This window comes from Hyperolius riggenbachi, chromosome 2, assembly GCF_040937935.1.
Source record: "Hyperolius riggenbachi isolate aHypRig1 chromosome 2, aHypRig1.pri, whole genome shotgun sequence".
Classification (NCBI taxonomy): Eukaryota; Metazoa; Chordata; class Amphibia; order Anura; family Hyperoliidae; genus Hyperolius; species Hyperolius riggenbachi.
In genome coordinates, this window is record NC_090647.1 from 72,647,169 (window position 1) to 72,670,283 (window position 23,115).

At 44.8% G+C, this 23,115-nt stretch overlaps 1 protein-coding gene across 1 annotated transcript in view; it reads right to left on the reverse strand.

Annotated features, from left to right (window-relative positions):
• Nucleotides 1–16,095: 16,095 nt before the first annotated feature.
• Nucleotides 16,096–23,115, reverse strand: part of FDX1 (ferredoxin 1) — a 49,689-nt gene continuing 42,669 nt past the window's right edge. The window contains exon 4 of the mRNA XM_068264977.1: nucleotides 16,096–16,361. Within this exon, the coding sequence (XP_068121078.1) occupies nucleotides 16,247–16,361 (115 nt within the window). The 3' untranslated portion in view covers nucleotides 16,096–16,246. The remainder of the gene's footprint in view (nucleotides 16,362–23,115) is intronic.

A 23,115-nucleotide genomic window follows, 5' to 3' on the forward strand; every position in this document is an offset into this window, starting at 1 on the left:
ACTTACCTCAAGATGGAAAAGCCTCTGGATACTAAAGAGACTTCTCTATGTCCTTCTCAGGCCCAATTCAGAACTGAGAAAAAGAGCTTGGTGACATCTCACGCAGGAGCACCAGCAACGTCCCGCTTGGCTTTCTTCTGAAAAAGCTATGCCTCATTGGGTCCCCGCTACTGTGCTGGCATGAGCTGCCTGTGCACTAGCCCGGTCCCAATCAGGCGTGGCTATTTCTGCTGGAGTTCCGAAAGAATGACAGCAACTTGATGTGGGCTCCTGGATTCAAATATCCTGTGGGTAACTCCAATCTGCAGACTTCATGACTTGTGGGAAAAGTGAAGCTCTACAGAAAGATAAAACAAGAGCGCTCTATGGTGCATTCAGTTTATTAGATCAAATTAAAAGGTTTAAATTGCACTTACAAGATACAGGGGTTGGACAAAATAATGGAAACACCCTGAAAATCAACAAAATATATTTTAATAGGGTGTAGGTCCACCTTTTGGGGGCAATTACAGACTCAATTCTCCGAAGTATTGATTCATACAAATTGTGAATTGTTTCCAAAGGAATTTTAGCCCATTCTTCAATTAAAACACCCTCCAGTTCTTTTAGAGACAATGGCGGCGGAAATAGACTTCTTACTTGAATCTCTAATAACGACCATAAATGCTCAATGTTGAGATCTGGGGATTGTGGTGGCCAGATGAGATGCTCAACTTCATTAGAATGTTCCTCGTGCCATTCTTTAATTCTAGCTGTATGGATTGGGGCATTATCATGTTGAAAGATGGCATTTCCCTCCGGAAACAGTTCTTGAACCATAGGATAAACTTCTTCGCGCAAAATTCCTAAATAGAATCGGCTGTTAATTCTTCCATGAAAGGAAATCATTGGCCCGGCGGATTTCCAAAAAATAGCACCCCAGATCATCACAGAACCCCCGCCATGTTTTACTGTCAGTCTAGATGGAATGCTTCTTTCGGCTGTCTCCAAACGTTCACTTGGCCGGAGGTTGGAAATAAGGTAAACTATGATTCGTCAGAGAAAATTCACATTTTTCTACTGCTCGAGGGACCAATTCTGGTGGTTTCTACACCACTCTAAACGCTTTAAAGCATTTGTCTTTGAGAGCAGAGGTTTTCCAATTGCAGTTCTTCCATGGAATCCAGATTTGTGCAGCTGCCGATTAACAATTTTTGTGAAAACTGGGTTCTGTAGGTGTTCATTCAGCTCTGCAGTGATTTTAGGAGCAGTGGTCTTGGAAGCTTTTATAACAGTTTGATTTAGAGTCCGACGGACTCTCTCAGACAACTTCGACTTTCGGCCACAACAGTGCTTTGCTGAGGACATTTTTCCTTCTCTTTCAAAGGCAGTCATTGCTTTTGAGACAGTACCTCTTCAAATGCCAAGAATTCAGGCAGTTTCTGTTACAGTAGCGCCTGCCATACGAGCACCAACAATTTGGCCTCTTTTAAAGTCTGGGAGATCTGCCATTTTTATAAAATATAACCAACTTTGGTTTAAATATCTGTAAAAAAACAATTTTAATTAAACATATCAAATAACAAAAATAATAAACAAAAAAATTAACATATGTCAAGTTTTGATTGCTTAAAACATCTTCAAAGATTATGATGACAAAATGTTAGGCGCTTCCATTATTTTGTCCAACCCCTGTATAAGTGGTAGTCAAGCATATCACCCAACTCGCGGGTTATCGGGAAACCCTCTCTCAACTCCTTCAGCAGCATAGGTGTTTTAGTGGTAGATGGACAAGTCCAGGTGGAGTGGTAGGCGGGGGTCCTGCTTCAGAGTGCCTGCAGCGTCATGACGCATTTCAGGCAGAAAGTGCTGAAGGCGTAGGAACGCCAAAACGCCTCTTGTAAGTGCATTTTTATCCTTTTAAGCTGATATAATAAACAACATTAGCGCTCCCATTTTATCTTTCTATTTCTGCTGGTGCACATGTGCAAGGTGGCCACTCTTTGGGGGTCCCAATGCTGAAATGTGCCCACTTATGATAGGGAAAGCCTCTTCAGGATCCAGAAGCTTCCCCTCTTGACGTAAGTATCAAAAATAATGCATTGCAAACCTCCCAGGTTTGCGTTACACATGAGCACTATGTGGAGGAACCTTTTTGTGTCATGACAGGCTCACTTAAGTATAGTCAATTAGCAGCAATTATTTTTTTATTAACTGGCTGCTATGGGCTACTGCACTGTACAAACCAAATTAAAGCAAATTGGACTAGAGCAGCAACCATGGCGTACGGCAACAGCTAGAGAACATAAGGTCACTCGGGTTAATCAGATGTTGTAAGAAGAGCAGGAAGACTTCATAAATCCTGCGTGAATCATATGGAGCGGCTATAGGAATTCTCCCCCATGGTGAAATCACTGCCGGTAATATGGAATTCAGTGGCACCGACAGCAATATACATAATACATTCCAAGCAAATGCGAAGTCCCAGGAATAAGCCTGTTGATGCAGTCATGCTCTGTAGAGGGTTTACCAGCGAGCCTGGAATCAAAGTTCACTAATGAGATTTCAAATGAAAACTGGCAGGATGAGGACACCAAAAAAGATGACAGGAGCCGGGCCTCCGAAACCATCTGCCCTCCGGGGACACAACTACAAACGTGGAGAGCCAACAGGGGTGCCAGGATAATCAGCTCATAATGATCTCATTACAGGAATAGAGAGAGTGGTCGTGGACTGGTCAGCCATCTGGTTCCACTTGCTTTCATCTCTCGATGACCAGCTTACTTCTGATAGCCTTGAACTTGTGAACACCGAGTGTCCTAACGGCACAACTTCAGCAAAAGCTTCTTAAATGAAAACAGACATGTAAAACATTATGTAACCTGGATAGACACGAGCGGGACCACCTTAAAAGTTCCTACAGAGGTAACCCAGCCTCACAGCTTAAACCTCTGCAAAACGTTATTTCATCTCACCTCTGCCATATGCTACATAGCTAAACACTCTTTTACTAAAACACGTTGCCAACTAATGTAACTGATACAATGCAATTGACTGCGCCACCTCTAATTACAAAACCTGGTAATAATAACCAAATCCAATAAAAGTCCTTGTACTAAATTGTCCTATGAGTACGCTGTGGTGTGTCCAGTCCAAAAAAAATTGCGATTGTAAATCCACTGCGCTCTCACACGTGGGTTCAGTTTACCTACAGAAGAGACTAAAACTATACATCGCGTAATACAGCTACAATAAATTCAACACACTACAAAAAATCCCAGTACAGTGTGAACCAAGTGCTCTCACATTATACCATCACCCTGTCACAGGAGCCCTGGTGGCTGGAACGCGAAATGCCTTCCAAACTGTTTCAGCGCACAGATCGTGCAAACTGTGGTCGCAGTCAATGCGAAGAAACCGTTGGGAATTGGCCGCAGACAAACCAGAAGGGAGCCTGTGGGTTTCGGAAATACACTTTACACACTATTTCAGGGTATAACTGCCACCACTTCTGCTTTCCTGGGCCGGAAGAACCCACTGACTAGCTATTTCTAGACCTGCAAATAAACGGTTAAACACACACTATTCTGTCTAGCTAACAACAAAAGTAGCGTCTCTCCAGAAGTCTGGGTTCAGTTTCTGTGTGCTGAATAATAGGGTAGCTGAACAAACAACTGACGTTAGCGTCGGTTTATTAATGTAAATAATTAATATATACAGAAAATTATTAAAATCAACAATTTTTGAAACATTAATAGTCAGTATGAAATAAAAAGGGAGAAAATACTTAGGGTTTGTGGAAATATGTCCGTTCTTGGAAAATCATAAAGTTCTTTGTTTCAGTCAGAGCAAGATGGCCGAACAAGATGGCCACTAACCATGTGTCCTCTGGCTAGCAGCAGACAGCTCTCATACAGATGGAATTTGGAGGACTGTGGTCCGCCTGCCGGCCATGTGCTTTTGATGAAGCTGGTTTGGGGGTGTGGCAATGCCTGCCCCCTCTGAGTTACCAACCAATGACAGTTCATTCCCTCTGAGAGATTTTAGGGCTAAACTTATAAAATGCCGTAACTCATGAACGATACATGTCATATTTAGGTGGATAGCAGATTCATACTTGTCGGAAAATACCAATTAATATGACATCAGACATGGCTAGGGCAGCGGGTCAGGTTCCTGAGAAGATTCATAACGCAATAGCCGGACGGGCTATTGCGATGAACTTCATATCAGCACGTTGGCCAGATTTTACAGAATAAGACTATATGAATTTCATAGCTGTGCGTATACCGACAGGAAATCATGCCACACATGCTTTTAGATCTGCCCTTCATCGGTGCCATGAAGTCTGTGGGAAGCAGGTTTGGAATAGGCTTCCTGCTGGGAGTAGCTTCCTTGCTCTCCCTGTATGAAAAGGGCTCACCAAATGGTGGGCAATTGACATCTGCCTAAGGTAATTAAAAATAAACATACATTGTGCTGTGGGATGGGGCAGGAGTTAGAAAGAGTGCCATTACTTACCTCTGAGGGTGCTGATCATCTGGCCTGCGCATACGCCCGCCGATATGCAGGCCAGATGTAGTTCCTGGAAGCGAAAACATCTACTGGTGTGCATTGCAGCAGCCGTGCACACTCAAGTCTTTGCCAGGAACTACAAAATGTGCCAGATGCGGTTGGTCTGTGGAGAAGATGGTGACACCCCATACGGCCAGAGGAGCAGCACCCCAAAAGTAGAAACATCGCTAAATCTTCAAGAATGCTCTTGGAGAAGACTTCTGCAAAACAAAACAGCCTCGGCTAAAGGGAGGGTGGGGTTAAAAACCAATATACAGCAATATATAGATATGGGAACTGTTTCTGATGCTGAAACCAGGATATTTAACATAAAAGTGGGTATTCTGAATAATTTACTACATTCTACTATATGTCACTACAGTACCTCTTTAAACTCGGCCAAGATGGCTGCTAAGCACTGCCTCAAGTGAGAATCTACCTAAATATCCGGCATTCAGGATTATTAGCAACGTCAGACCAAGCCGAATTTAACATAAGGCACTGTAGGCATGTGCCTACAGGCGCCTGATGATGTAAAGGCTGCTCAATCTCCTTCCCAAGCGCCTTCCTCGCTCCTTTCCTCAGAGTGGAGAATGTAAATGAGAGGTTACTCACCCAGCTTTCTGCATTCCACTGACGAGATCTCCCTTCATTCAGGGACACCTCCAGCTACTTAGGAAGCTAGGGGAACCTCTAGCTAGTTAATATTATGTGCACTTCTGGCTTATACTAAGGGGCACCTTTAGCTACCTACAGCGGGCTGGAAAAGTAAGGAAGAAATGACATCTGGGCCAGCCAGCACACTTTTGGTGCAGTTTGGTGGGGGTTATAGGTTCATGGAGGGCAGTCTAAGGTGCCAGGACATCTGTGCCTATAGGCCCCTGTGTAGGGATGATCGGAAATGCCAATTTTCACTTCGTGGAAAATCCGCTTTCCGCCATTGCAGTTTACAGATTCCACTACAGATTTCCGCATTCCTATGCGGATGACTTTGACATCGATTTTCTCAAAAACTACAAGGTCTTTTTAAAAAAAAATAAAAAAAAATCCTCTTGTTCCCACTCTTCTGTTTAACATACCCTGCAAATTTGGCATTTCTAGAACCTATGGGGGCTTTGCTATTAACCGCTAAAGTCGGCGGCTTTAGACTAATGTTAAATGCAGAAAATCTGCATTATCTGTTATGCAGAAATTTTAAGCCAATCAGAAGACTCAGAATGACTAAACCAATCAGAGAATGCGGAAATGTCTGCCTAAATCCCCATTTTGATTGGTTTATTTATTCTGAGTCTTCTGATTGTCATAAAATTACTGCATGTCTGATAATGCAGATTTTCTACATTTTACATCAGTCAAAAGCCGCCGACGTTAGCGATTAACCACTTCAGGACCACAGTCTTTTCGCCCCTTAAGGACCAGAGCCTTTTTCTCCATTCAGACCACTGCAGCTTTCACGGTTTAATGCTCGGTCATACAACCTACCACCTAAATGAATTTTACCTCCTTTTCTTGTCACTAATACAGCTTTCTTTTGATGCTATTTGATTGCTCCTGCGAGTTTTACTTTTTATTATATTCATCAAAAAAGACATGAATTTTGGCAAAAAAATGATTTTTTTTAACTTTCTGTGCTGACATTTTTCAAATAAAGTAAAATTTCTGTATACATGCAGCGCGAAAAATGTGGACAAACATGTTTTTGATAAAAAAAAACCCATTCAGTGTATATTTATTGGTTTGGGTAAAAGTTATAGCGTTTACAAACTATGGTGCCAAAAGTGAATTTTCCCATTTTCAAGCATCTCTGACTTTTCTGCGCACCTGTCAGGTTTCATGAGGGGCTAAAATTCCAGGATAGTACAAATACCCCCCAAATGACCCCATTTTGGAAAGAAGACATCCCAAAGTATTCAGTGAGAGGCATGGTGAGTTCATAGAAGATTTTATTTTTTGTCACAAGTTAGCGGAAAATGACACTTTCTGACAAAAAAAAGAAAAAAAAAAAGTTTCCATTTCTTCTAACTTGCAACAAAAAAAAATGAAATCTGCCACGGACTCACCATGCTCCTCTCTGATTACCTTGAAGTGTCTACTTTCCAAAATGGGGTCATTTGTGGGGTGTGTTCACTGTCCTGGCATTTTGGGGGGTGCCTAATTGTAAGCACCCCTGTAAAGCCTAAAGATGCTCATTGGACTTTTGGCCCCTTAGCGCAGTTAGGCTGCAAAAAAGTGCCACACATGTGGTATTGCCGTACTCAGGAGAAGTAGTATAATGTGTTTTGGGGTGTATTTTTACACATACCCATGCTGGGTGGGAGAAATATCTCCATAAATGACAATTGTTTTATTTTTTTTTTACACACAATTGTCTATTTATAGAGATATTTCTGCCACTCAGCATGGGTATGTGGAAAAATACACCCCAAAACACACTATACTACTTCTCCTGAGTACGGCGATACCACATGTGTGGCACTTTTTTGCACCCTAACTGCGCTAAGGGGCCCAAAGTTCAATGAGTACCTTTAGGATTTCACAGGTCATTTTGAGAAATTTCCACAAAAGACCCCATTTTAGAAAGAAGACACCCCAAGGTATTCCGTTAGGAGGATGGTGAGTTCATAGAAGATTTTTTTTTTTTGTCACAAGTTAGCGGAAATTGATTTTAATTGTTTTTTTTTCACAAAGTGTCATTTTCCGCTAACTTATGACAAAAAATAAAATCTTCTATGAACTCACCATACTCCTAACGGAATACCTTGGGGTGTCTTCTTTCTAAAATGGGGTCTTTTGTGGGGTTCCTATACTGCCCTGGCATTTTAGGGGCCCTAAACCGTGAGGAGTAGTCTTGAAACCAAATGTCGCAAAATGACCTGTGAAATCCTAAAGGTACTCATTGGACTTTGGGCCTCTTAGCGCACTTAGGGTGCAAAAAAGTGCCACACATGTGGTACCGCCGTACTCAGGAGAAGTAGTATAATGTGTTTTGGGGTGTATTTTTACACATACCAATGCTGGGTGGGAGAAATATCTCTGTAAATGACAATTGTTTGATTTTTTTTTTACACACAATTGTCCTTTTACAGAGAGATTTCTCCCACCCAGCATGGGTATGTGTAAAAATACACCCCAAAACACAATATACTACTTCTTCTGAGTACGGCGATACCACATGTGTGACACTTTTTTGCAACCTAGGTGCGCTAAGGGGCCTAACGTCCTATTCACAGGTCATTTTGAGGCCTTTGGATTCTAGACTGCTGCTCACGGTTTAGGGCCCCTTAAATACCAGGGCAGTATAGGAACCCCACAAGTGACCCCATTTTAGAAAGAAGACACCCCAAGGTATTCTGTTAGGAGTATGGTGAGTTCATAGAAGATTTTTTTTTTGTCACAAGTTAGCGGAAAATGACACTTTGTGAAAAAAAAAACAATACATATCAATTTCCGCTAACTTGTGACAAAAAATAAAATCTTCTATGAACTCATCATACACCTAACAGAATACCTTGGGGTGTCTTCTTTCTAAAATGGGGTCACTTGTGGGGTTCCTATACTGCCCTGGCATTTTACGGGCCCAAAACTGTGAGTCGTCTGGTAACCAAATTTCTCAAAATGACTGATCAGGGGTATAAGCATCTGCAAATTTTGATGACAGGTGGTCTATGAGGGGGCAAATTTTGTGGAACCGGTCATAAGCAGGGTGGCCTCTTAGATGACAGGATGTTTTGGGCCTGATCTGATGGATAGGAGTGCTAGGGGGTGACAGGAGGTGATTGATGGGTGTCTCAGGGGGCGGTTAGAGGGGAAAATAGATGCAATTAATGCACTGGGGAGGTGATCGGAAGGGGGTCTGAGGGGGACCTGAGGGTTTGGCCGAGTGATCAGGAGCCCACACGGGGCAAATTAGGGCCTGATCTGATGGGTAGGTGTGCTAGGGGGTGACAGGAGGTGATTGATGGGTGTCTCCAGGTGTGATTAGAGGGGGGAAATAGATGCAAGCAATGCACTAGCGAGGTGATCAGGGCTGGGGTCTGAGGACGTTCTGAGGTGTGGGCGGGTGATTGGGTGCCCGCAAGGGGCAGATTAGGGTCTAATCTGATGGGTAACCGTGACAGGTGGTGATAGGGGGTGATTGATGGGTAATTAGTGGGTGTTTAGAGGAGAGATGTAAACACTGCACTTGGGAGGTGATCTGATGTCGGATCTGCGGGCGATCTATTGGTGTGGGTGGGTGATCAGATTGCCCGCAAGGGGCAGGTTAGGGGCTGATTGATGGGTGGCAGTGACAGGGGGTGATTGATGGGTGGCAGTGACAGGGGGTGATTGACAGGAGATCAGTGGGTTATTACAGGGAATAATGTAAATATTGCACTGGCGAATTGATAAAGGGGGGTCTGAGGGCAATCTGAGCGTGTGGGCGGGTGATTGGGTGCCCGCAAGGGGTAGATTAGGGTCTAATCTGATGGGTAACAGTGACAGGTGGTGATTGATAGGTGATTGATGGGTAATTAGTGGGTGTTTAGAGGAGAGAATAGATGTAAACAATGGATTTGGGAGGTGATCTGATGTCGGATCTGCGGGCGATCTATTGGTGAGGGTGGGTGATCAGATTGCCCGCAAGGGGCAGGTTAGGGGCTGATTGATGGGTAGCAGAGACAGGGGGTGATTGACTGGTGATTGACGGGTGATTGACAGGTGATCAGGGGGGATAGATGCATACAGTACACGGGGGGAGGGGGGGTCTGGGGAGAATCTGAGGGGTGGGGGGGTAATCAGGAGGGGGCAGTGGGCAGGGGGGGGGATAAAAAAAAAAATAGCGTTGACAGATAGTGACAGGGAGTGATTGATGGGTGATTAGGGGGGTGACTGGGTGCAAACAGTGGTCTGGGGGGTGGGCAGGGGGGGTCTGAGGGGTGCTGTGGGCGATCAGGGGGCAGGGGGGGGGGAAATCAGTGTGCTTGGGTGCAGACTAGGGTGGCTGCAGCCTGCCCTGGTGGTCCCTCGGACACTGGGACCACCAGGGCAGGAGGCAGCCAGTATAATAGGCTTTGTATACATTACAAAGCCTATTATACTATTTCCATGCGGCGATCCGGGTGCTAGTAACCCGCCGGCGCTTCCGAACGGCCGGCGGGTTACTACGAGCGGTGGGCGGAGCCAGTCCCCGGCGGCTGATCGCGTCACGAATGACGCGATCGCCGCATAGCCACCCACGCAGCCGCCCCCGCCGATGGGCGTATTGCGGTCGTTTGGGCCCGGACTTTGCCGCCGCCCATCGGCTGGGGGCGGTCCTCAAGTGGTTAATAGCAAAGCCCCCGTAGGAGCTAGAAACACCACATTTTCAGGATTTGCTAAACAGAAGAGTGGGAACAAAATGAAATATTTCTTCTCAAAAAGACCTTTAGTTTTTGATAAAATCGATGTTAAAGTCGGTGGAAATTTCCACAAAAATCCACCTACCGCACTTGTTTTACCGATTTCTGGATTCCATTGCAGAAATGCAATTTCCAGTCGGAAATTTCCGAAACAGCATTCCTACTCCTGTGAAGTAGATCCAGGCCCGATTGTCCTACTCTCCCCTTATCTATAGCAACGCAGGCGCATAGCTAGCCGCTAGGCTAGTGACAGGTCTGCACAGCACTCAGCCCTGAATGTTGTCCTGTGGGCCTGAGTGGTTGCGGTCTTTGGGATAACCCTGTTTACACAGATGGGTGGGGCGTGTTGGGTGGAGGCTAACTGTAAAGTGTTTTTACATGCAGGGAATACTTTCAAGAGGTTCTGTTACGTACCTAGGAGTAGTCACTTAAATTACAGATGGCCAATGACTAATTGCTGCTTACATGCAAACGGTATGCAACTTGAAACTGGGCCAATAAGATTACTTCCTGCTTGCTTGATTGGCTGAATTCGATGCAGCATGCAAATAGCCTAATATTTGCAGACAAGCTGGACTTATTTGCATCTCATTGGCCATCTAGTCGCACAATCTAATTAAAAATGACTTTCGGGAGTTATCAGATTTTAAGTGTGTCCGATGTTCTCACTTTTGCGCTGCGCCGTACTGTAACCCACTGCTGCATGCATTATTGGACTTTTTATCTGAACCCAACACTATACCATTCAGTGTCACTATGAAGACTTTTTATTCAATTCCAGAAAGACACTTTTTTCATTGATTGAACATTTGAAAGGCTTGACCAACGTATCTATGTAACTATGTATCACACGAATTTACATTTTTCTCCAATGGGAAAAAAATTGCTCAGGTCTATAAAATCAAAAAAAATGTACCATCACCATTACATTTTCCTAAACACTGAACAGAAAAATCAGCCACTCCTGAACCTCTTCTGTCTATAAAAACAGGAAATTAGACCAGGTTTCTTGTGTGAAAAAAAAACCCACATTTTTATTGTGTGTGTGGCCACCTTTAGTGTAATCAAGGCAAAAAAAAGAAAACCGAAAACAAAAAGATTACCGTAGCTCTTCACATCAGTGTAGAAGCTGCTGCACTGAGATGATGATGATGATGGGCCCATGTATACTTAGTGTTTGGTCTTATCTGAAAAAAAACTTTTATTCTACTGTTAGCTGTAGTTTAATTCCTCAGATTTGGGAAAAAAAAAAAAAAAAAAAAAAACATTAAAAGGGTCACTTTTGGTTGGCCAGAACATAAGCTGCAGCCATCGTATTGCTACAGAGGAGAACCTGGGGCATCTGTGCATTGCTCCTCTATCTGTGGTCACTCAGGGCAGGATTATCCACCAGACACCTAGGCAGGTGCTTGGGGCCCAGTGGGCATCAAGCGGCCAACCTGCCATCTTCTTTGACTTCTCTCCACGTAAGCTTAAAGAGAACCAAAGATGACGTAAGGAAAGGTATTATACATACCTGGGGCTTCCTCCAGCTCCATACGCACGGATCGCTCCCACGCCGCCGTCCACTGCTTCCTGTTTTCGCCGGTACCGGGTCCCGAAGTTTCAGCCAGTTGGCGGCAGCACGCGGCCAATTGTCCGCATCACAGGGGCTCCCTCCATACCCATACGGCACTCTACTGCGCAGCCGCATGCGTAAGTGTATGGACGGAGCCCCTGTTCAAGCGGACAATTTGCCGCGTCCGCCGGAAGTGTCGAAACCCGGTACCGCCGATACAGGAAGCGGAGGATGGCGGCGTGGGAGCGATCCAGGCTTATGGGGCTGGAAGAAGCCCCAGGTATGTATAAAAGCTTTTTTCATTTTCCCTTGCTGGCCATCTCTGGTTCCCTTTAAATTATACCCAAAGTGACATGATGAGATAGACGTGTGTATGTACAGTGCCTAGCGCACAAATAACTATGCTGTGTTACTTTTTTTTCTTTCTCTGCCTGAAAAAGAGTTAAATATCAGGTATGTAAGTGGCTGACTCAGTCCTGACTCAGACAGGAAGTGACTACAGTGTGACCCTCACTGATAAGAAATTCCCCTTTTTACCTCTTTATTGCTCTCAGAAGCCATTTTCTGCTAGGAAAGGGTTTTATAGTTAGAATTTCTTATCAGTGAGGGTCACACTGATGAGTGAGAGTCACTTCCTGTCAGGACTGAGTCAGGAGTGAGTCAGTCACTTACATACCTGATATTTAACACAGCATAGTTATTTGTGTGCTAGGCACTGTACATACCCATGTCCATCTCATGTCGCTTCAAATTTGGGCACAAGATGAAGCCAAAAAACAGCTCACCTTGCTCCTGCAAAAGTCCCGGTGGTGTTAATTACTATTCTCCCTCCAGGTCTCCATGGACACCAGGGAAAGACGTAATTTGGCTGCCAGCTATTGCTGGCGGGCGAATTACACTGTTTTTGAAGTAATTTGGGCCCAGTCTTTCACCGCCATCCAAATTAGCTTCTGAGCACTGCTATAGTCGTAGATCACATTACAGCCTATGGTGTAACCAAATTTGCCGGCACCTATTTGTTCTGCTTTGCCCCAAATCTACTACATTACCGAGGGCCTAATTACATCTTAATCTAGCTCTGTTTGTGAAAGTAATGGTACTGCACCTAATTGTATGGTTTGTCAGCAGCAAGTATGAAATATTGGGGGTGCCCCAAAAAGGATTTTTAAACTGTGCTAGTCATTGTCCTATTACTGAAATATATTGTGACCAAAAAGAAGGCCAATAAGATCAATAGTGAATACTAATGACTTTTATTCAATGCTCAAACAACATATATATTCTACACAAGGCTGCACAAATGCTCTCTTACTGCAGTTGATAAATACAAATGATATGCATAAAAAAAAAAACCTTTTATTCAATGAGCAACATATATATTATACACAAAGCTGCACGAGTTAAAAATGTAAAAATAAAATAGGATCCTAAAGGTACATACACATCATATTTTTCCAAACGACCAGTCATTTGAACGTCAAATCGGGTGTGTGTACAATCGGTCATTCAGCTGATAAGACTGGTTTTGATGGACCTGCTTGGCGGATCGTTCAAATCCAGTCTTATCAGCTGAACGACCGACCGTACACACGTCCGATTTGACGTTCAAACATCATATCGCCCGGTTGTTTGGAAAAATCAGACGTGTGTACGAGCCTTTAAAGTGAACCTTAAGGCAAAAAAAAAAAAAAAGTTTTTTACTCACCTGGGACTTCCCTTAGCCCCCTGCAGCTGATCAGTGCCCCCACCGTGTCTCTCCGAACCTCCCGTCCCCGCCTACTTCCGGTTTCGCTGTCAGGACCCAACAGGCTGGGAACGCGAGTGATTTTTCGCATTCCCAGCGACAATATCTCCCCCTATGCTGCTATTGCGGCCCTCCTTGCCGCAATAGCAGTATAGGGGGCGATATTGTGGCTGGGAACGAGAAGAATCACTTGCGTTCCCAGCCTGTCGGGTCCTGACGGCAAAACCAGGAGTAGCCGCCGGCGGGGACGGGAGGATCGGAGAGACACGGCGAGGGCACCGATCAGCTACAGGAGGCTGAGGGAAGCCCCAGGTGAGTAAAACTTTTTTTTTAACTTAAAAAGGTAACCAGAGACGAACAGAGTTAAAAAAAATTAAAAAGCTTTTATACATACCTTGGGCTTCCTCCAGCCCCATAAGCCTGGATCGCTCCCACGCCGCCGTCCTCAGCTTCCTCTATTGCCGGTACCAGGTCTCGTCACTTCCGCCGGACGCGACCATTTTTCTGCATACATAGGGGCTCCCTCCATACCCTTATGCATGCGGCTGCGTAGTGTGGAGCCGCACGCGTAAGGATATGGAGGGAGCGCCTGTGATGCGGAAAATTGGCCGCGTGCTTCCGCCGACCGGCCGAAAGTACGGGACCCGGTACCGGCGGATACAGGCAGCGGAGGACGGCGGCTTATGGGGCTGGAGGAAGCCCCAGGTATGTATAAAAGCTTTACCCCCGAACATCTCTGGTTCTCTTTAAGTGCCTCTTTAAGCCTCATGCACACACTCAACAGCGATCTTTTATGCAGCACAATAATCAAACAACTTTTGTTGTCAAACAATTTGAAACAACCAAAAAAAGTTGTTGACTATTGTTCAAACAAAAGTTGTTTGATAATTGTGCTGCATAAAAGACGCTGTTGAGCGTTTGTATGGGGCTTAGGAGGTGATGTTAAGTCGCACTCGCATCCACACTACAATCACACTCACTGAAGTGAAAAAAATAAATAGGCGTCTGAAAAAAAAAAATGCAATACTATCCATTGAGTGCCAAATGCATTTGATGCTCTAATTTTTAACTTTTACTATTTATATGTTTTAATTTTTGTTTTTCTATTTTTTTGCAGACACCTATTTATTTTTTCACTGCAGTGATTGATCATTCATAGTTACATAGTTATTTTGGTTGAAAAAAGACATACGTCCATCGAGTTCAACCAGTATAAAGTACAACACCAGCCCGCTCCCTCACATATCCCTGTGGATCCAGAGGAAGGTGAAAAAACCCTTACAAGGCACAATTAGCCCCAAAAGGGAAAAATTCCTTCCCGACTCCAGATGGCAATCAGATAAAATCCCTGGAACAACATCATTAGGCATGAAGTTTCAGGAATTCAATAAAAGTCATTAGTATTTACTATTGATCTTATTGGCCTTCTTGTGGTCACAATATATTTCAGTAATAGGACAATAGCTAGCACAGTTTGAATATCTTTCTCTTCATCTCGGGTCTGTGGTTAGTCTGTACATACACAGCAACAGTATGCAGAAGAGCTTTACGTGCACGAGCAAAGGTAACAGAAAACACTGTCAAAAGTCCCTCCAGTGGCTTTCATCCTACCTCCAACTGCTCTGTTACGACCTCCTTCAATGAGCCCTCATCCATCCCCAACCACCTCTCAGTGGGAGTCCCCCAAGGGTCGGTCCTTGGCCCCCTACTGTTATTCCTATACACATCCTCCATTGGCATGGTTATCTCCTCCATGGGCTTTAACTATCATCTGTATGCAGATGACACTCAGATCTACCTCCACACCCCTGACATATCCACCACTACCATGGACAAGGTCTCCTCCTGCCTATCAGCCATCTCCTCCTGGATGTCCGCTAGGTTCCTGAAATTAAATCTAGACAAAATGGAATTTATGATCTTCCCACCCCAGCCATCCCTGAACCTCCCAGATGTGCATGTCACTGTTAACCACACTACCATTCGCCCTACCTCTCAAGCCCGCTGTCTGGGAGCCACCCTGGACTCCGCACTCTCTTTCACTCTTCACATCCAAAACCTCACAAAGTCCTGTAACTTCCACCTTCGTAACATCTGCAAGATCCGCCCTTTTCTGACCTCTGCCACCACCAAACTCCTCATCCATGCCCTCATAATTTCCCACCTTGACTACTGCAATGCCCTTCTGTCTGGTCTCCCTAGCCCCACTGCAGTCCATCATGAATGCGGCAGCCAGAATTATCCACTCCTCCCATCGCTCCACCACGACAGCTCCCCTCCGTGAATCCCTCCGCTGGCTTCCTATCCAGGCCAGAATCAGATTCAAGATACTGTGTCTGACCTACAAATTTGTCCACAAAACCTGTCCAACCTTTCATGTCCCTACCTCTCCCTCTAGATTGTAAGCCTCTGGGCAGGGTCCTCCTCCTTTTGTGTCCTACCTGATCATGCACCTCCATTACTGTGAACCCATGCAATGTATTTGAGTGAACCTAACTTGCCTAATCTCCATGCTCCCATCCAGTGACTGACTAAGCATTACCTTGTACTCCTACTGTGCTGCCTGATCTTGTTTTTGTTGTATTCCTGTATTGTCACCCATAAATATTGTCTGTAACCTAAACTAATGTCCAGCGCTGCGTAATATGTTTCGCGCTTTATAAATACAATAAACAAAATAATAAACTATGATCTAGAGTTGGCAGTACCATTTAGGAGGGTTGCCTTTCAGGATCAGAAGATTTGTTCAGTCATCTCCTCCCCTTTAGCTCCTATCAGTCCGTCTACACTTACACTGAGATCTGACAATTCACATCGACACGAAGCGGATCATCGCCGTTCAACGATGTCGAAGGACGCTCATGCCAGAAACAGAGCGAAGGCACATTTAAAAATATATTTTATTAACAGGAGGACTGTTGGAAAAAGTAGATCATCAACTAAGATTAAGAACTATAATAAAAAACAAAAACAAAAAAAAATATATATATAAAAAAGTCAAAGGCTAATAGATGGACTCATATTTGGCTTGTTTCATGAACTCTTGCTCACATCTACTGCTTGCCGGACGTCCGCTACAGATTCGGGGACTCGGACAGTCATTCCGTTCATAAATGGCCGCAGGATGATCTGGCAGCCAAGCCTGGACCTAGAGGAGGAAAGAACAATAATAACACAAATGAAGACCAGGAGGACACAATTCAAATCAGGAAAAGTGCCCAGCTTATATCACAGTCTCTCTAACTTCAATATTCAAGTCTCTAAGGTCAACTGAAGCAAGAGGTAATATGGCTGCATATTAGTTTTTAATGATGACCGTTACTTAGCTGTCCAGCTGATCATCTGCCTCTAATACTTTTAGCCTAATGCTACGTACACACATGCGACAACGATCGTTCGTTAAGAACGACGAACGAACTTTTAATTGATGAAAGAACGACCTAAGTAAAGGTAGTTTTAAAATGTGTGTAACGATCTGATCGTTAGAACGAACGTTACATCACAGAAAGCAACTATTGCGCCTGCGCATAAAAATGAGAAGTTCCATGGAGAAATAGTGAAATGCGCATGTCAAGCCTAGTACGAACGATCGTTTCCAACGATGTACTACTTTTGCAAACGATCGTCGTTGGTTAAAATCCGCCGAGACAGAACTTTCTTTTGTAGCGATTTGGCTCGTTCGTCGTTTGCCTTAATAGTCGGTGGTTCGTTTTTTGTAACGATCGTCGTTGGTAAAGATCGGGGAACGATCGTTACAAACGACTATAGTCGCATGTGTGTACGCACCTCAAGACCCTGAACAAGCATGCAGCAGATCAAATGTCTCTGACATTGTCAGATCTGATAAGATTAGCTGCATGCTTGTTTCTGGTACTATTTGAAAGGAAATAAATATGGCAGCCTCCATACACTTCTCACTTCAGTTGTGACCACAGACCATACAATTTAAAAAAAAAAAATTCAAACCAAGAATTACAATCTATTTTTCTGACTGATGGTAACGTTTAAAAAAATCTGAACAATGTAAAGCTGGCCATACACTGGCCCGATTTGCCGCCGTTTCGACAGCAGCATGCTGCAATAGTTCACGCTAAACGCACCCGCCGATCCGATTTCCTCCCGAAATCGGATCGGTCTGTCGATCGCGCCGTGCGGGAAATTACCGTCGATCGCCCGCGGGTAGGGAGCGCGTCGCTAGCGGCGGCCGATCTGATCAGGTATACATTACCTGACGCTGGCTCCCGGGCATCTTCTCCGCGCTGCACCGCTTTGTTCCTGCTTCCATCCCAGCGTACATTAACTTCCTGTGTCACTGCAGTGACCAGGAAGTTCAGATAGAGGGCGCTCTATTTGATCTTCCTGGTCACGGAGTGACACAGTGTACGCTGGGATGCGGTGCAGCGCGGAGAAGAGGACCCGGAGCCAGCTTCAGGTAATGTATACGGGGGGGGGGGGGGCACAGGCGGCAGGAGCAGCTCCACAGATTGTGACCGGTTTCAGGCTGAAATAGATTCACAATCTGTTTGCAGTAAAGGCAGCCAAACGATCCCTCTCTGATCAGATTCAATCAGATAGGGATCTGTCAGCTGGTCGATCTAATGGCAAATCGACCAGTGTATGGCTACCTTAACACGTGTGTTCAATTTTCCCCCCAATTATACAATAAAATAAATAAAGGATTGAAAACTTTGAAAAAATTGCTTTGGGTCTATACATTAATTAACAATCTACACCACACCATTCAATTTTCCTAAAAACTGATCAGAAAAATCCAGCCTTCTAAATCGACTCATATCGGGAAGGGGGGGGGGGGGGGGGGGGGGAACAACCCACAGGAAATCCGTTTGGATTTCTAGCTCTAATAAAATAATAAAAAAAAACCTTTAGATTTTTTTAAAGAGAACCCGAGGTGTTGTTCTCACAACAAAATCCCCATACAGAGGCTGGCTCTGCCTATCGAGCCCAGCCTCTGTTGCTAATCAGATCCCCCCTAAATCCCCCCTGCACTCAGCCAGATCCCATAAATTACAGCCGCGCTGCCGACACGCAGCGTGTCAGCAGCGGCTGTGTTTACTTTCCGAACGTCAGTCTCGGCTCTCCCCGCCTCCTGTATCGCTCCGGTCCCCGCCCGTGTCCCTTCCCTCCACGCTGATTGGAGGGAAGGGACACGGGCGGGGACCGGAGCTCTGCAGGAGGCGGGAGGAGAGCGGAGACTGACGTTCGGAAGGTAAACACAGCCGAGCAGCGCGGCTGTGATTTATGTGGTCTGGCTGAGTGCAGGGGGGATTTAGGGGGGGATCTGATTAGCAACAGAGGCTGGGCTCGATAGGCAGAGCCAGCCTCTGTATGGGGATTTTGTTGTGAGTGCCCCGCCTCTGGTTCTCTTTAAACAATGATCGTTTTTAATCGAAATTGCTGTCAAATCTAATCATTTTAATACATCGTGTGTGGCCACTTTTACCATTTGCAAAGACAGATTTTATGTATTGAAACCTGGTGAAATAATGGTTATATATTTTTTGGGGGGACGAACTAATTTGTATGGTTTTGAGATGTGGAACGCACGTGAAAGGACAACTACTGTGAAAAATTGTAAAATTTAAAATTCATACATATAAAGAGAGTAAGATGCACTAAAAACAATTTTTCCTATGTAGCGGTTACTTACATTAGGCAATGAAAATTTGACAGATATGTCAAGTTTTGGTCTAGTCCATCTCCTCATGGGGGATTCTGAGTTATCTATGTATTTGCAAAAGCACTTACTGAACTGCAGTTCTCAGTCCAGCTGCCAGGACATGTGCAAACAAATAGGGAAGCTGGCTGATGTCTCTGTACAGGTTCTTACCAGGAAAGGCTTTTGTAAGAAAAGGAAAAAAAAAAAGTTTTGGAGAATCTCCTAGGACATGGGCTGTTTACTACGTAGAGCAATGATTGGGGGGGGATGTGATTCACAACCTATCTTACTCTAGGAGAAAAAAAAAAAAGTCAATTTTACATGATAGTGGTCCTTGAAGTGAGTACGAAAGAAATCACCGTCGGGGGACTTCGGCACAGGATACAGCCGCTATACGGCTTAACCTGCTCCTGCACAAGTCCCGACAGCGTTAATTACTATTCCCCCTCTAGGTCCACGTGGACGGTAGGGAATGATGTAATTTGGCTTAGAGCTATTGCTGGCGGCCGAATTACAGTGTTTTAAAAGCAACTTCAGCTGCGTCTTCTGACGGTGCGAAGTTTCTAACTGTGCGTCGCTAAAGCTTCAATTTTTATTACGCCCAAATTTCCTGCGCTCTAATCGACGTGCTCCCTTGAGGTACCAGGAGGAAGCCCGGACAAACATGGAGAGACCGTACAAACTCCAAGCAGAAGTAGCATGGCAGTAGAGACCATGCCCTTAGCCATCTGCCTGGTTGGGTCCCATGACCCTGAAGTTGAAGGTACATGTAAAAAAGGCACCTGGAAAAAATGGGCAGAGGGGTTTGCCGCTAGTAGAATCTCACTGAAATTAGCTATATTCTACTACTGAATTCAAATAGCAAAATATTGGTAATATTAACCAATATTTTACTACTAGTAAAAAAGCCCGCCCATTAACATATTTTAGTTCCTGGACGTAGAAACTATGTCCAGGAACCACGCGTGCTCCCGCGGCCGTGCACGCGTGCTCCCGGCCCGCGGTTCGTTAGCCAGGCAATCAGTGAATCGGTGCCTGATCACTGATTCCTCTCCATGCGTCTCTCTAAAGGCTCATACACACGGGGTACGGCCGTCGCCACAACCACGTGGCACGCGCGTGTTGCGGCAACAGGTCGCCCGTGTGTATGACGCGCGCGCCCCGAACCATCGCCCGTCTGAGCTGTCGCCAGGCGATTGACATGTTCAATCGCCGGCTACAGCTGTCGCCGCAACTTCGCCGGAACTGTCGCTAGTCCCGCATGTGTATGCGGGCTAGCGACAGCAACCCACACACAGCACACTGAGCTTCCGGCGGGGGGGGGAGGAACCTCGGCGACAGCTTCCGCCGCATCGCTAATCCCTCTGCTGCCGTGTGGATGCAGAGGGACTTGGCGACGAGCTGTCGCGCACACGCTCCCGTGTGTTAGCGACAGCTACAATTGTCCCAGTGTGTACTTAGCTTTAGTGTATGTTACGCTTAGTGTGACGTCATGTAAACAAACTCATGGCCGCCATCTTGTGGCCAAAAAGTAAAACTACAACTAGAAGTAAAAAAAATAAAACTCAAGACACATTTACATTATAAAACTATGGTTTACATCCCACCCTCCCAAAAATACCCAAAATAAAAAGTTTAATATAAAAAACAAACAACATTACAATAAAAAACAAAACAAAAACAAACATGTAAATATTTACCTAAGGGTCTAAACTTTTTAAATATCAATGTAAAGATGAAATATTTCTATTTTTTTTTTTTTATTTTAAAGCGCAATGTAACCCTGCATTTCAACTTTGCTCTAAAACATTATTTACAGTATATTATATGCAACCAGCATTTTTTTTTTACTAGACCAGCATTGGAAGGGTTACATAGTGCTTTAAAGTTCCTGGAGATTTCTGCAGACGCAGCCGAAGCTGACATAGATACATTTTGTTTACATAAATGTATCTAAGTGTTGAATGTGACTCCTCTCTCTGACTGAGAAGGAGTTGGAGGACAGCCAAAGAGTGTGTAACATTTCTCAATAGATACATATAACTAAATAGAATGTAACAATCTGAACTTCTGCATATCTCTCCATGGAACTTTACACCTGTGTTTAACCCTTCCAATGCTGGTCTAGTAAAAAAAAAATATGCTTTTTGCATATAATATGCTGTAAATAATGTTTTAGAGCAAAGTTGAAATGCAGGGTTATATTCCGCTTTAAACTTGTAAATAGTGATAGATGCAAAACGGAAAAAATGCACCTTTATTTCCAAATATTGTCGCCATACATTGTGATAGGGACATAATTTTAACGGTGTAATAACCGGGACATATGGGCAAATACAATACGTGAGTTTTATTTATGGAGGCATGTATTATTTTAAAACTATAATGGCTGAAAACTGCGAAATAATGAATTGTTTTCCGTTTTTTCTTATTCTTCCTGTTAAAATGCATTTACAGTAAAGTGCCACTTAGCAAAATGTACCCCCCAAAGAAAGCCTAATTGGTGGCGGAAAAAACAAGATATAGATCAGCTCATTGTGATAAGTAGTGATAAAGTTATAGGCTAATGAATGGGAGGTGAACATTGCTCAAGTGAAAAAGACGGAACGCGAATGGGTTAATAAATGGGCGCTCCCCCCCCCCCCCCCCCAGCAACGCACGTACCGATGTGTCCCGCTCGCCCATCCTCCACCGCTGTCTGCAGTATATGCACACAGGTAGATGTTGCTTGCTTGGCAGTTGGAAATAGATATCTTCCTCTACTGATGCCCAATCTTAAGACCCCCCCCCAGGTGATGCCTAACCCAAATACTCCCCCAGCGGTGCCTAACCCTAAACACCCACCCCGAAGCTTTCCTCCCCCCTCTACTGCAAAGTGCAGCAATCAAGGTAAATTTCGGCACCTGGAGGAGGATTTGAAATGATCCCGGGTGCCAGGGCTTGCGGAAATGCATATAGCAGCATTGCAGAAGAGCGGAAATACAAACAGCAGCATTGTGGAAATTCAATGCCGCTATTTGCATTTCCGCAAGCCCCAGTACGGATATTTCAAATGACTATCTCTAATAGTGAGCCTCCCGGCATTCAAATTTACCTTGATTACCGCGCATATTGCGGCCAATATAAAAGCCGCAATCTGCAACATTTTGGGTGCCAGAAAGGTTTGATAGCGGCCACTTTGCTGTTATTCGCTGCTTTTATAATAGGTGCCTATAGCCGTGCTATTATTTCCGAATGTGCTCCTGTGTCCTTTTTTTCCGGCTTCATCTTGGAGGAGAGTAGGGGAGGTACTGGGATGGGAGGAGGGTAAGGGAGGTACTGGGATGGGAGGAGGGGGTAGAGGAGGTACTGGGATGGGAGGAGGGGGTAGGGGAGGTACTGGGATGGGAGGAGGGTAAGGGAGGTGCTGGGATGGGAGGAGGGTAAGGGAGGTGCTGGGATGGGAGGAGGGGGTAGGGGAGGTACTGGGTTGAGAGGTACTGGGATGGGAGTAGGGAGGGGTGGGGGTTTGGACATGAAGTTTAAGTAGATTGGGTTCGGTTTTATGATGGGTTCAGGATTGCTAAAACCATAAAACAATGAAGCGGATTTACCTCACCTGCAGCACGTCAGACCACACTGCTGAACGCATCATTACACAGCAGTTGTAATAAAGAGGAACTCCAGTGAAAATAATGTAGTAAAAAAAAAAAAAAAAAAAAGTGCTTCATTTTTACCATAATTCTGTATAAATGATTTAGTCAGTGTTTGCTCATTGTAAAATCTTTAAAATCCCTGATTTACATTTTGACATTACATGGTGACATTGTTACTGTGGGCAGGTTATGTAGCTGTTTCTAGCTGTTCTGGCTGTTACAGACAGCTGTAAACAGCTATTTCCTGTCTGTGAACATTGTTACATTGTGGCAGTTTGCCCAGAGTACCGCGGTCCCAGAGCTTCTTGTGGGAGGGGTTTCAGCACAAAATCAGTCATACAGCGCCCCCTGATGGTCTGTTTGTGAAAAGCATTATATTTCTCATGTAAAAGGGGGTATCGGCTACTGATTGGGATAAAGTTCAATTCTAGGTTGGAGTTTTTCTGTAACCTATTTTGGTTCCTGGACGTAGTTTCTACGCCCAGGAACCATGCGCGCTACCGCGCGCTCCCACGGCCGATCGTGCGCGTGCACGCGCACTCCCGGCCGCGGATTCGGTAGCCAAGGAATCAATGTATCGGGCTATGGTG